General features: G+C 39.5%; 1 protein-coding gene across 5 annotated transcripts in view; it reads left to right on the top strand.

The window, feature by feature from the left end:
• Positions 1-14066, top strand: part of USP24 (ubiquitin specific peptidase 24) — a 114524-nt gene that overhangs the window by 99633 nt on the left and 825 nt on the right. The window contains exons 56-67 of one of the 5 annotated variants that reach the window (XM_075936046.2): positions 994-1110; positions 1668-1757; positions 2098-2200; positions 3470-3591; positions 3999-4112; positions 4379-4444; positions 7163-7229; positions 9059-9137; positions 9887-9962; positions 11305-11391; positions 12455-12565; positions 12786-13700. In XM_075936046.2, the coding sequence (XP_075792161.2) occupies positions 994-1110; positions 1668-1757; positions 2098-2200; positions 3470-3591; positions 3999-4112; positions 4379-4444; positions 7163-7229; positions 9059-9137; positions 9887-9962; positions 11305-11391; positions 12455-12565; positions 12786-12848 (1095 nt within the window). In that variant the 3' untranslated portion in view covers positions 12849-13700. Of the gene's footprint in view, positions 1-993; positions 1111-1664; positions 1758-2097; positions 2201-3469; positions 3592-3998; positions 4113-4378; positions 4445-7162; positions 7230-9058; positions 9138-9886; positions 9963-11304; positions 11392-12454; positions 12566-12785; positions 13701-14066 lie in introns of those variants that run through there. The other 4 variants (XM_075936045.2, XM_075936047.2, XM_075936048.2 and 1 more) reach the window with 4 other exon arrangements.

The raw sequence follows: 14066 nt of genomic DNA, 5'->3' as shown, positions 1-14066 counted from the left end.
TTTTAATTTTAAGGGATTGAGTTTAGATAAAACACAATATTTCCTGTAAAAATATAAATAACATTCAGGTTTGTCTCAAATTGAATTGGACCCCACAGGAAGTTTTTGAAAAACGTTGTTTGGAAACTATTCTTTCATTCTCTTTTGATATTACCAAGACTGGTTCACAAATTCTGAGTCTAGGAGTTTCCTGCAACTGCTTCCCTTTCCATATCTGAATTTGGAAATCTCTGACATCAGCATAGTATTCTGGAGTGAATATAGGTTCAATGGTGGTTAGAGGGTTAACTTTGAGCGGGAAAGCTTCCATAGGTGAGCTTTCTGACAATGTTCCTGCTTACGTGCAGTTGTCCCTACTAATACCAGCAGGGAAAAACCACAAGAAAATATGAAACAAGAAAATGTTCTAAACCATGTTTTTTCCAAGTGAATGTAGGTAGACCCACTGTCATGGAGTTGTCCTTGCATGGCAAGAGAAATTGTGAAAACCTGATCACTGTTTTGTGCTTTTATCCTATTGCCATGCATTGCATGTGCCTTTTAAATTAGTACAATTCACAGCGGGAATTAATTTCCTAATTTTGTGTATCGACTTTTTCAGTGAATGCTTCTGTGTGATGGATTAAGATAACTCTCCCATGAGGAGGAGGATGTTCCTACCCCTTAGGCTACTGTTTAGGAAGTTGTCTAATTAAACCTGTAAGGATGGTCTGCTAAATAGCCCAGTGAGACACAGCTGGCCAAATTCCATTTCTCTAAGCAAGTTCTGCTGAATGTTGATATTTCTTTCATTTTCATAATGAACATAAATATTGCTGTCTGAAAGAGGAAAGCGTGTTTTGACTGTGCTTTGTCCTGGTTTAACTTTTCTCATCACACTAAATACATCTGAATATAAACACAGTGATAACTAGTCCTTCACCTTGATATGGAGGTGTTTTTGAATGATTTGTATGGTAGTCAATAGCTACTTTAACTATTACTTTTTGACAGCTAAAAAATCTACACCAGTTATTGGAGGTGCTACTTGCTCTGTTGGATAAAGATGTTCCAGAGAACTGTAAAAACTGTGCACAGTACTTTTTCCTGTTCAACAACTTTGTACAAAAGGTAACTAAATAAAACAATTGCTTTTCAAACTATTTTAATTTGAAAGAGCACAAGAAAAGGAACTGGTTATGGATACGCTATAATCTATTTAAGAAAACGGTGGTAAGGAGAACTTTACAGAATTCAAATGAGTAAAACTATCTCTGTAAAATACATGGGTTTTGAACACTTAGCTTGGGAGAAAAAAATGTAGAAATATAGGCATTTAATATACGTGTTAAACCCTGTCTGTATCGGTTAAATGTAAATGCAATAATTTGACAAAATTTAAAGAAATCAGTTGAAAGTTTTACAGTGGATAGTTGATGGTGTATATAATAGTGTGGTTTCTAATTTTTAAAGTTACACAAAGCGTACAGACCACTAAAGTAGAATTTCGAGTTAGTATCCTTTTAGTGCTCTTGCTATGTTAAGAAAACACTAACTGATAGGGAAACACTCACTTCATATGTAGGGAATTTGGATTGCAGCCTGTACAGTGAATTACTTTTGCTCTTACAAACATAATTCTGTACCTATATAGGTATGTAATTTTGTGTTCTGTCTTTTGACAGCAGGGTATAAGGGCTAGCGATCTTCTTCTCAGACATTCTGCTTTAATGCATATGATCCATTTTCTCCTTGGCCCCAACCGGCAAAATAACCAGGTAATACAGAAAAGGCATGTGTGTTGTGTGTACTTAGGTTCACCTGTTGCCATATTTTTCATATGTTCAAGCCGGAGGATGATTTTTTTCATTAAGTTTAAAAGAGCACTCCTCTTTGATTTATTTTTATCATAACATTTACATCTGCACTTAAACACCACTTTTTTGTGTGAATTGATGTTTCATAGCTGTGCTGGTTTGAAAGAGTCTTTATTATATGTAGAACAGGAAGGTTTCACTGCTGCCAGAAAAGAAAGTTATAGATGGTGGGCTTCTTTGAATGTGATACTACTGATGTGAACAGGAAGCAATGTATTTTTCTCCATGCTTTGCCAAACAGAACCGGAGATGGAGTTCAGCGCAAGCACGGGAGTTTGGATTCCTTCACAATACTGTGGCACTTCTTGTTTTGCACTCTGATGTCTCCTCACAGAGGAATGTGGGTAAGAGTTACCTTTCAATTTTTATATGGTACTTTGCTGCTAGGATTTTATTACTGTGGATGGAACTAATTTTGTCCTCAATGAGGAAATAAGATTGCCTTGAACATTAAAAACAAAAGTGTGTGTGAAATAAAGTTGCATCCACGTGTTCACCTGTGTACATGAAGAGACATTAGGGTACCATGTTGAGATAAAAATATGGCTGGCACTCTAGGCATGTGTGACATTTTTACAGCATCATATCACCTAGAAGTTTCCAAGAACTTACCAGCATGAGTGAATTTAAGCCATCTCAATACAGTCTGGATAGTGAATCAGACACTGCCAGCTTTCAGCATTTACTTCCCTTTCATTTCTCATGTCCCTTCCAACCCTTTCAACAGCATATTTTTTTTTAAAGTAAATTTAAATGGCAGTTAAGTAGCCAGCCTCCTGCAGGTAGAAAGACACCCCTGTTAAATAAGTTCTGTGGAAGGGATCAAAAGACAAAAGCTGGGATCCTCATTGCCTGAAGTGCACATTAGATATCCCCTCCCTCATTCGAAAGTATAGTTTCAGTACTACACAGGGTTGTAAATTTGCCAAACTGAGATGGGGGTGAGTTTTTAAAGAATTAGAAACGTGCTAAGCTCTGATGAAATATTTGAATGTGATGGTAGGTGATTGTGTAGGGCAGTGTTTCCCAACCAGGGTTCCACGGAACCCTGGGGTTCTGCAGAACATCATCAGGGGTTCCGCGAGAAATCGTGAAAATTAATTAATTTTTTTTCTTACAATGTAAGCTGTCATATGTATGTTGCTCTTTACAAATAAATTTTCTTGACAATAATTTAGCAGTAATTGAATTGCGCTCCCCGCTGTCAACTTTCTGGCCAAGCAAACGTTTTCATAGGTAGGGGTTCTTTGGGATATGAAAAATTATTTTAGGAGTTCCTCCATGGGAAAAAGGTTGGGAATCACTGGTATAGGGACTTAAGATAAACATCCAAAATTAGTGTATGTAAACTCATTTGCTATGGCCTTTTAGTACTTCTTTAGGTTGTCAGTAGGATGCTAACAATGTAATAAATAGTTCATTTTCTATGCTCAAGTGATGGTGTAGTAATGAGTATTGTATGTGGTGCAGCACTTGAGATATCAGCACTTGAATCTATTTGCTGCAACCTTTGTTGGCAACAAACTCAACATTGTCACAGAGAATATGGTGGTTTTTGAAATGCTGAACAGTGTTGTTATATCTGTGGGCTCTGTATTCCGTTTTTCTTTTAGCTCCTGGTCTCTTTAAACAGCGTCCACCTCTCAGCATCACTGCCTCAGGTCCACTTCTGGCCCTGCATGAAGAAGTGGAAGCCTTGTTGTTCCTATCTGAGGGGAAGCCTTACTTACTGGAGGTAGCTGTTGTGCTAAATGTCTCCACATGTTGTGTGTTTAAAAGCTGGTGTTATGTTGGTTCTTTGAAATACCATTACACTTGAGATTCAAAATGAACATTTTACCCTTGGAATGCACATCTGAAAATATCACCTCAGTCTTTTTACACTGAGAAATTTCAGTGAATTAGCTCTTAAGTGGGCTACAAGCCAAATTCTTGTTGAAAACAAATGTAGCAGAGATGGAAAATGACAATATTAGGGAATGCTATTATGGGAGACTGACTTGGCCACTGTTGGGTAAGAACAAAATTGCATCCCTTCTGAAAAAAAAATCATATAAAAAAATCCCATTTAAAAACTTGACCCTGCTTTTAAGAGTAACTCTCTAACTGCATTGAAAAGGCGTATGTGTGTCTCTCTTTTAGGTGATGTATGCATTACGGGAGCTAACTGGATCACTGTCCGTTCTCATTGAGATGGTGGTGTACTGCTGCTTTTGTAATGAGCACTTTTCCTTCACTGTGCTGCATTTCATCAAGGTACAAAACTTATCAAAGTAGATTTTCAGCATATGATCTGTTCTAGGCTTTTGATTTAGGGTAGTATCTCGTGCTTTAAATATTTGGGGATCTTAAGTATTCTCTGCAAGCTCTTCGGCACTTCCTTTAGGTTTTACATTTTGAATAAATAATTCTAACTTTGATTTTAGTTTACAAAAAAACTATTAAACAGTATATTGAATTGCATCAAATATATGTTGATGTGTACTCTAGCGTCTGATGAATTTTGTATTTCTAACACACAGAACCAGCTGGAAACTGCCCCTCCTCATGAGCTGAAGAACACGTTCCAGTTACTTCATGAGATATTGGTAAGTGAAGAGTAAAGACATGTATATGAAGCACTGCCCAAGATGACTGAGTTACGTGTAAATACCTAATTCCAGGAAGGCATTATTATTATAGTCACAGTTCTCACACATGCATCCTGTAATCTTGCCTCCTTTCAGATGAGAGTTTCAGTCTCTTCTATGCTCTCTTATTTACTCAATATTGCAATAGTCGATGATATGCCACAAGTCACTTATTTTTCATTTTGGACCTGAAGGGAGTCAGGTTCAGGATTCTTAGGAATGATTGGAGGGGACACAGCAAAATAAAGAAAATGGATTTCAAGAAGGCAGACATTAGCAAACTCGGGGAGTTGGTAGGTAAGATTCTATGGGGAAAGCAAGTCGAAAGGGAAAAATAGTTTGCGGGTTGGCAGTTTTTCCACAGATGCATTAGAAAGGGCACAAGAGCAAATCTCATGCCTAGGAAAGAGAGGGGGTATGGCAAGAGACTATCCTGGCTTGATCAGGAGATCTTCAATTATCTGAAACTCAAAAAAGTCCTACCAAGAATGGAATGTTAGATCAGATTACAAAGGATAAACATCAACAAATACCAACAAGTCCATAGGAACAAAATTAGAAAGACCAAGGCACAGAATGAGATTATTAAATAACCTAGAGGCATAAAGGGTAACAAGACAACATTCTACAAATACATTGAAATCAAGAGACTAAAAATAGGGAAGGCTGGTTATTCAGTGGGGAGGAGGAACAATAACAAAATGTGGAAATGGCAGAAGTACTAAATGACTTTTAGTTTTTCACCAAAAAGCAGTTGGACATCTAACTTAATGCCAGTGGAAACGAAATAGAATCAAAAGATAAAATAGAGAAAATAAATGGAAAAAATACCAAGACAAATGTAGATGTCTTCATGTCACCGAGGCTTGATGAAATACATCCTAAGATACTCAAGGGGCTGAGCCATTAACTATTATCTTTGAAAAGTCATGGATAACAGGAGAGATTCCAGAGCACTGGAAAGAGAAAATATAGTGCTCATCTATAAAAAGGAAATAAGGACAACCCTGGGAATTACGGACAGTCAGCTTAACTTCTGTACAGGAAAGACAATGGAGCAAATAATTAAGCAGTCAGTTTGCAAACGCTAAGAAGATAATAAGGTGATAAGTAGCAGTCAGCATGGATTTGTCAAGAACAAATCATGTCAAACCAACCTAATAGCTTTTTTTGGCAGGTTAACAAACCTTTTGGATGCGGGAAGCAGTATATGTGGTATATCCTGACTTTAATCAAGCTTTTGATTCTGTCTTGCATGACCTTGCCATAACAAACTAGGAAAATACAACCTAGATGGAGTTACTATAAGATAGGTGTATAACTGGGGAGGAGGAGAGACTGTTCCCAGAGAGTAATCAGTGGTTCGCAGTCAAGCTGGAAGGGCATATCAAGAGAGGTCCTGTAGGAATAAGTTTTGAGTCCAGCTCTGTTACTTTCTTCAGTGATTTAAAAAATGGCAAAGAGATAACATTTATGAAATTTGTAGGCAGTGCAGGCAGCCCCTGACTTGCGATGCGATTGGTTTCCAGGGAAGCGTCGCAACTCAAACCCTCATTTACAATAAGTGCCATGCACAGTTGTAAATGTGGGGCCGAGGATGTAAGTCAGGGGTTTTCGTCCCCTTTCGCAATTACAAAAATGGTTGTAAGTGCAGGGCGTAGTAACTCAGGTGATCAGAAGTGGCGGGGGCAGGGGTTCCTGTACCAGTCTGAGAGGAACAAAAGACAGGACTATGCAGCACTTTAAAGACTAACAAGATGGTTTATTAGGTGATGAGCTTTCGTGGGCCAGACCCACTTCCTCAGTCTGGGGGGGATTGCAAGTGCTTTAGAGGATGGAATTAATTCAAAATGATCTGGAGAAATGGACTGAGGTGAATAGGATGAAATTCAAAAAGGACAAATACAAAGCACTCCACTTAGGATGGAACAATCAGACACACATACAAAATGGGAAATGACTGTCTAGGAAAGGAATCTGAGGGTCCTAGTGAATCACAAGCTAAATCTGAGTCAATAGGGTAGGACTGTTGGGGGGAAAAAAAACCCTACAAACATCGTTCTGGGATGTATTGGCAGGAGTGCTTTAAACAGGACACACTAAGTAATTCTTCCACTCTATTCCATGCTGAAGCCTCGACTGGAGTATTGTGTCCAGTTCTGCATACCCACATTTTAGGAAAGACATGGACAAACTGGAGACAATCCAGAGAAGAGCAACAAAAATCTTGAAAGGTCTAGAAAACATGACCTATGAGGGAACCTGGAAAATATTGTGTTTCTATAGTCTGGCAAAGAAAAGACAAGAGGGGATATGGTAACGGTTTTCAAATACAAAAGGAGAAGGTACAAAAATTAACTTCTGAGAGTAGGACAGGAGGCAATGAGCTTAAATTACAGCAAGGGAGGTTTAAGTTGGACATTGGGGAAAAAATTTCCTGACTGTCAAGGTGGTAAAGGACTGTAAAAATTGCCTACCTAGGAAGGTTACGAAATTTCCATCATTGGAGATTTGTTAAGAGTAGGCTAGATAAACAATTGTCAGGAATAGTTTAGATAATACTTAAGTTTTCTGTGAGTGCAAGGGACTGGACTAGATGACCTCTCAAAATCCTTTTCAGTCCTGAGTTTCACATAATACTAAGTCCTTTAAACCTTTTTCTTTTTGTCTTCACAGGTCATTGAAGACCCTTTACAAGTAGACAGAGTCAAATTTGCATTTGAGACTGAAAATGGATTGCTAGGCAAGTAAGCCTATTGTGTGAAATGTTGTAGTGCTTTATTTTGATAAATGTTTGATACCTTGCTGAACAGAAGAACATGTTCATCGGATTTATTTCACATGTTATCCAAAAGCCAGCCATGGTAATAGATAAGAACATAGAACATAAGAACGGCCGTACTGGGTCAGACCAAAGGTCCATCTAGCCCAGTATCCTGTCTGCTGACAGTGGCCAGCACCAGGTGCCCCAGAGAGGGTGGACTGAAGACAATGATCAAGCGATTTGTCTCCTGCCATCCCTCTCCATCCTCTGACAGAGGCCAAGGACACCATTTTATCCCCTGGCTAATAGCCCTTTATGGACCTAACCTGCATGACATTATCTAGCTTCTCTTTAAACTCTATTATAGTCCTAGCCTTCACAGCCTCCTCTGGCAAGGAGTTCCACAGGTTGACTACACGCTGGGAGGAATGGACTCTTATTGCTCCCAAATACAACAAATTCATTGAGCCAAGAAGAAGCTGGAACTTAGGTACATCTGGGGAGGATGTCAGGAGCTCAAATTCAGATCAGCCCCAAACTTAGGAGATGTGGCGCACAAATATACGGTATTGTCATTAGGTTCTCTTCTCCAGCCCCATTGTGCAATGTAGTCCTTGCACTGAATGCCAATTGAAAAAGCAGTTAGTTTATAGGAAACAACCTTTTTACTGTGAGGAAGGACTGTAAAGGATATGTGAGGTGAAAGAGATGGGACTTTTTCAGGTTTCTGGTTGACTTTCAACCCAGTTGCAAAACAGATTCCTTGAGAGGTGGGGTCCTTTCATTATGCCTTTCATTCTGAAAGGACCCTGGTCACCATGTTTTCAGTACTTTAGAACTACTAGCTCCACGTCCTCTCTCAGCTAGTTTTCATTGAGAAATTGGAAGAGGAATACAAGTTTTCTTGCTTTTTGTACTCCCGATTGGATTCTTAACTCTGAATGAACTAGTGACTGAACTGAAAAAGCTGCAGTGAAGAAAATATTCTCTCTGAACCTACAAATAGCTAACAAAAGCTGGTTCGGCATGTGCACAAACTGTTCCAGTAACTTCCACCACTTCAGTGGTTTAATATAAATGATTTTAATAATTATAGTGAGTTAGATCTTAACCTAGGTCGTCATGATTTCAAATTCAGTTTTACATGATTTTTTTAAATGTATTTTATTCAACTCAGTCTGATTTTCTACATTTTCAAACCTGTTTATCCACCCTGACTCTGTTTTAGGGTGCAGAGATAAGAAGCTTAATTACATAGAAAAATTGACTTGTAATTATGACCTATTATAGTCTTGTTCGCCTCCATTAGGTCGGTACGAGGTGATGAGTTTTGCTTTCATTTATACATCAAAGAGTATTAGGAGTATTTGCTCCAGTTGGACGTTGGTAAAAGTTTTTTGATACTGACATCGCTTGTTAATTTGCTTCCTAGTAGGTAAAACCATGTAAAATCTGTAGTAGCTTAGAACAGAGGAAGATAACAGTATTATCAGAGGTTTACAGCTTGTCTGTAAATTACTGTTTGAAATCCAGGTACAGGGCATAAAATAATTGCCTGCAGTTTTACTTTGATCTGGTTGAGACAAAAAGGAGAGTTCTGATAAAATGTAAAAGAATCTTGAACAGAATTAGTACATCAGGTATTTATAAAATATTCACACTAACATTTCTGAAAGCTCTAAAGAAAAATAAATTATAGACTACCTCTTGCCTTTGCCTTTGGCATGATATTTTCAATCAATATGTAGCTGTTTGTATCACAAAATTGTATGTAAATAATGTGTTAATACTTCTATTTCTCATTCCAGCCTTGATGCACCACAGTAACCATGTGGACAGCAGTCGTTGCTATCAGTGTGTCAAGTTTCTTGTTACTCTTGCGCAGAAGTAAGTAATGGTAAAAGGAAGTGAAAGGTTTGTTAAACTCCAAATAATTTACAACCTCACAAATTCTCAGCCTGTCACAAACCTCTATCTTGTAAACTGCACTCCTGTCACCACGAGGCTTGAGTTACTGTAATAAGTGAACTTCAAAGGCCCAACCTAGAAGTCTACTTGGAATTTTTCTGGATCTCTTGAAAATCTGATGCTAGATTCCCTAGGAATGGATTGAAGTTTTTTTAGGGAAGTGAAGGTGGGGTGGGGTGTTGTACCTAGTAGCAGCTGAGTTGGATTTCTCCTTCTGCATCTGGTTATATCAATGTCTAAAGCCAAAGAAGGAGAGCTGTATTGTGTAGTGTTTAAGTCATTTGTCATTTGCTGCATGAGAAACGTGTGTTTCTGCCAAACTAATGTAAGGAAGAATTTCTGATCTTTTATTTGAAAAGTTTGGGGGTTTAATGATTTAAAATGTATGTTCTTGGTTCACTTTAATATGCAATTAGTTTCCATTATGTAATGGACGGACTGATGTAAACTTTGCTCGGCTTCTTTTGTGTATTGTAATGTACACTTTCTTACTAAACCAGTTAATTTATTGTAGCATTTAAAAAAAACCTGTTTGCAATAATAATGTGTAGAGAAGACAATGACCGACTTGGTAATTGTAATGTGTGCAAAGGAAGAGCAGTCTCTGAATTCCAGATTTATCTGAAAGGATTGTGTTGTGGAGAATAATTATACTCTCAATTTCCAAGGTGCCCTGCTGCTAAAGATTATTTCAAGGAGAATTCGCATCATTGGAGTTGGGCAGTACAATGGCTACAGAAGAAGGTAATTGGCCTGTGGCAATTTTAGGGAGAGACTGTCTTCTCTTGCTTGTTAAATTTGCTGCCAGACTTCTATTATAAGCTGATTTGGGTGAATTTTTTGGACCAATAGGCTCTTCTGTTTTCAGGCTCCATAGTTTCAGTTTGGCCCAATGAATATTTATAGCTTTATACATTGAGAGAGAGGGACTGTTGCCTAGAGATTTAGGCACTTACCTGGGAGATAGAGACAATTTGAATCCAAATCTCCTTTCTGAATCAAGCAAACCAAAACGTTTTCTGAACTGATCTAAATATTGTCCCTGATTTTGGAGGGGGAAGGGGTGGCTTGCTGGCCAAACCAAAATATCAGTAATTCACCCAGCTCAAATCTCCTATTGCCATATTTTTGAGGTAGACATGATTTTCACCTTGGTTTCAGTGATCATTATTGTGACAGTAAATTGGTGATATTATTGTGAATCTCAAGTAGTAGTATGACATGGCTGAAGGGAAGCATTTGAAAAAGTCTCTTTATTTGGCTCCTTCTTACTTTAAAATGGAAAGGTTTGTGTGTACAGCTATGTACCCGTAAAGGACACTTGTATATAACTTTTATAAATCAGAATTTTTTTTTAAAAATCTATGGTGATCCTCATGACTTTGTGCTAGAGTTTGAGGCTGAAGCTCATCATAGAAAATGCAGTATGGAAATCTGACCTTGCCAGCGTGCTGGAGCAGGCAACCAGTCTCCACAGGAGACTCCTTAAAATCCACTCCTTAAAGTTCAGCACAGCAAAATGTGTGCATTGAACAGACACCACTTTTCCTCACAATAGCTAGAAGCCCCTAGTTCCCAATCTCTCCCAGCTGAGGCAGGCCCAGCAGTGCTTCTCCAGTACTCAAGGAGACTTAAGAAATGGGAAGCTTAGCAGAACCAGTCCACATTCTGCCTCTGCTGTCAGGACTAGGCCGTGCTCTGTCTTCAAGCACTCTGTCCCACAATCCCAGACTCTCCAGCTGTAAAAACCTCCCATCTTTCTCCCTGACACCTTTTACAAGGAAGCTGGGTTGCCAGTACAAAAACTGGACCCTACTGAAAATGTGGTAACTGGCATAAAATTCAATTTGCTATCAAATAGAAGGGTGGCTCTTATGGATTTTATTCATTCTGAGTTTGGCACCTTTTAATGAATTAAATATGAATGTTTCAGCGATGCTGACATGGACACTCCAGTTTGCTACGCAGGTCTGCCACAGGCTTTGCTTGTGTCTTCCCATCCAGCTGTGGAAGATGCAAGCGAAGCCTTAGGCATGTCGTGTGTTTCTGCTGCTGAGTGTTTAATTTTTATTTGGCTTTCATTCAGATGTCCGAACACTACTGGGCTCCACAGAGTAACGTATCCAATGAAACCTCCACTGCAAAAACCTTCCAGCGCACTATTTCAGCACAGGTACATGCCATAATCGTGGGCAGCAGTTCTGTTGTCTCCATTTCCCCTGCCGCCACCTCAGAGAGGGACCCTTTTTTCATCTTTCTATAGACAAGTGTCTTTTAAGTGCACTCTTGGAGGTTGGATCTGAAGTGTGTTCCTGACTGCCGTGGTCGCCCATAGTGAACCCATTACAGGTTGTACCTTGTGAGGCAGGCTTAAGACCTGACCTGTCCCAGACCACGGGAGGTCAGTGCCGGCCCCTCTGCTAGCACTGGCTGTGGGGCGCTCTCTGGCGGCAGTGGAGGGCCCAGCACTGACCAAGCGGCGCTCGGGAGAAGAGGCAGGGTGGCTGCGGAGCTGCACTGCCACACAGGAGCATACTAATCCCAGTGGCCACCAGGCTGTGCTCCCAGCTCCCACCCAGCCTCTTTCCCCGTCCCTGCTCAGTCAATGCCACCCCTCTGCAGCCACCAGCTGCAGGGCTTCATTCCCGGCCCTCGGCCGCAGAGCTCTGCAGCCACCCTGCCTCTTTCCTCTGTCCCCACTCCTCCCCCCTTCCTCCCTGAGTTTGAGCACCGCAAATGAGCTATTTGCAGCGCTCCAGGAGGGCCGGGGAGGAGTTGCTAAGCGGAGGGCCCAGCTCTTCCCCGGAGTGCTCCAGCCCGGGACCACCCGCAGGGATGCCAGACCACAGATGACCAAAGTCTGGACTATAGGGGTCCAACCTGTATTCGATACCACTAGAGACGTAAAAGTGGACATGTTAACCAAGGAGCCTGGGCTCATCAGTTAACCTTCACTGTTACCCGCAGCCCGCCCACCCCTCTGCATCGCGGCTCCCCTAAGTCAATGCTAAATGGTTATTCAGTATGTCTCCAATATATTTACCTAAATAAATGAATTTTAAAATCCCTAGACACCACACAATTACCTCAGTTACTTCCCTTCTGCAGAGGGGGCAGATTAGTTAGTGTGAGATTAAATACTGGGAAATGTTGGGTTTTTTTTATTCTGAACCACTGAATGAATGGAGCATATGGCCTTTTAACATCTAACCTCTCTATTCTCCATTCTGCCCTAGGACACGCTGGCATATGCCACAGCCCTGTTGAATGAGAAAGATCAGTCTGGAAGCAGTAATGGATCAGAGAGTAGTCCAGCCAATGAGAATGGAGACAGGTATCTACAACAGGTAAATAATAATAATAATCCTGTCTCGTGCTAAGAATTCATTATGAATGATGAAAGCAGTGGGCTTCGTGCTGAGAACTCCCAGTACTGCACACTAGTGACTGGATTTTAAACCATGATAAAGACAGAATAAGCCTGACTGCAGTCAGGTAGCTAACATTTCACTGTGTATCTTTGAAAGAACCAGGCGTGTACTACCATCATTATTTTTGTGTTGAAAGGGCTCTGAGTCTCCCATGATGATTGGTGAGCCTAAAAGTGACCTTGATGATGTTGACCCTTAGAGGATACCTTCGAACTGAAATATTTAACACCTGGCACCTTTTTTGAAACTGGAATCCCATCGCTTACCTTCAGAGGAGTCTGGCGAGAGAATGCTTTACAAGAATCAGTGGCCACCCAGAAGGATTTTGTTTCCTTCCAAGTTAAATGCATTCTTCATCTGTGAAGGTTTAGAAACTTTAATGCTGCAAAGAACTCCTGTGGTGGCTAGCGTGATTATCCAGACAGGATAAAAGTTTGTCAAGAAGATTTTATCAAATACAAAAAAGCTAGTGGTTGAAACTTTTATGATGTGAACATTAAATGAGTGAATGTAAAACTGTTGCTTTTTCTGTGATGCTGCAAAAAAGATTCTTTTGGGTTTTATACAGAAAAAAAATCAGTCTGCCTTTAGGTATGGAGGGCAAATTTTTAATCTTTCTGATAATATTGGATAGGAATATTCAAAATTATGTAAAGATGTGTGATGACTTACATTTACATTGTAAAATATTAGTTTAAGAATCAGTCTACACAAGGACCTTTGTATTTAATATGTCTCCCCACTGATTTGTATAGCGCCTGACACAGTTCACTACCGGGAGGGTTGTAATTCCTTATAGAATGACTTTGGCACAAAAGCTCTGGATTGGTGAGCCTTTTCTGATAACCTTCTAATATCAAATTGGGAAAAGCAATAAAAAAGCTGTTTTCTCTAGTAACACAGGTGTGTATGAAATGACGTAGGTGGGTTTAAAAAAATTTAACGTTTCAAAAGAAAAAAGCACTTTAAGATTGAATTGTTGCAGTTTGACTCCATTAAATCATCTTTTTTAAGATTTGGAGACATATTGAATAAACTGTAGTCTTAATCATGTGATCTGCAATCATTTACTTATGCTTTGAAGTTACTGAGAAAGTTGGTATTGGTTGTATATGATGATTAATTCCTTGAGTGAGTTGGGGACATTGTTGTGTGGATTTTATAATAATTTTAATGCAGGGAAAGAATGAGTTGGCTTTGTATTTTCACTTGACCAGGCAACATTTAAAATACCACAGCTAGGTTTATTTGCTCATAAATAACTGGAAACCAGTTGGACTGTATGAGCAGAACTTTGTTTTCCATGTTGAATGCAATTCAGTAATTTCTAATAGCTTGGGATACTAGCTTCTTTTGTGCCAATTGAGTTTTCATATTTGTACATTTTGCATTTTCAGTTTGTCACATTGTCCGCACT

The sequence above is a fragment of the Pelodiscus sinensis genome, chromosome 9, assembly GCF_052426305.1.
Source record: "Pelodiscus sinensis isolate ZL-2025 chromosome 9, ASM5242630v1, whole genome shotgun sequence".
NCBI classification, from domain to species: domain Eukaryota; kingdom Metazoa; phylum Chordata; order Testudines; family Trionychidae; genus Pelodiscus; species Pelodiscus sinensis.
The sequence above is the reverse complement of the archived record's forward strand: the minus strand, read 5'-3'. Positions and strand labels throughout refer to the sequence as shown.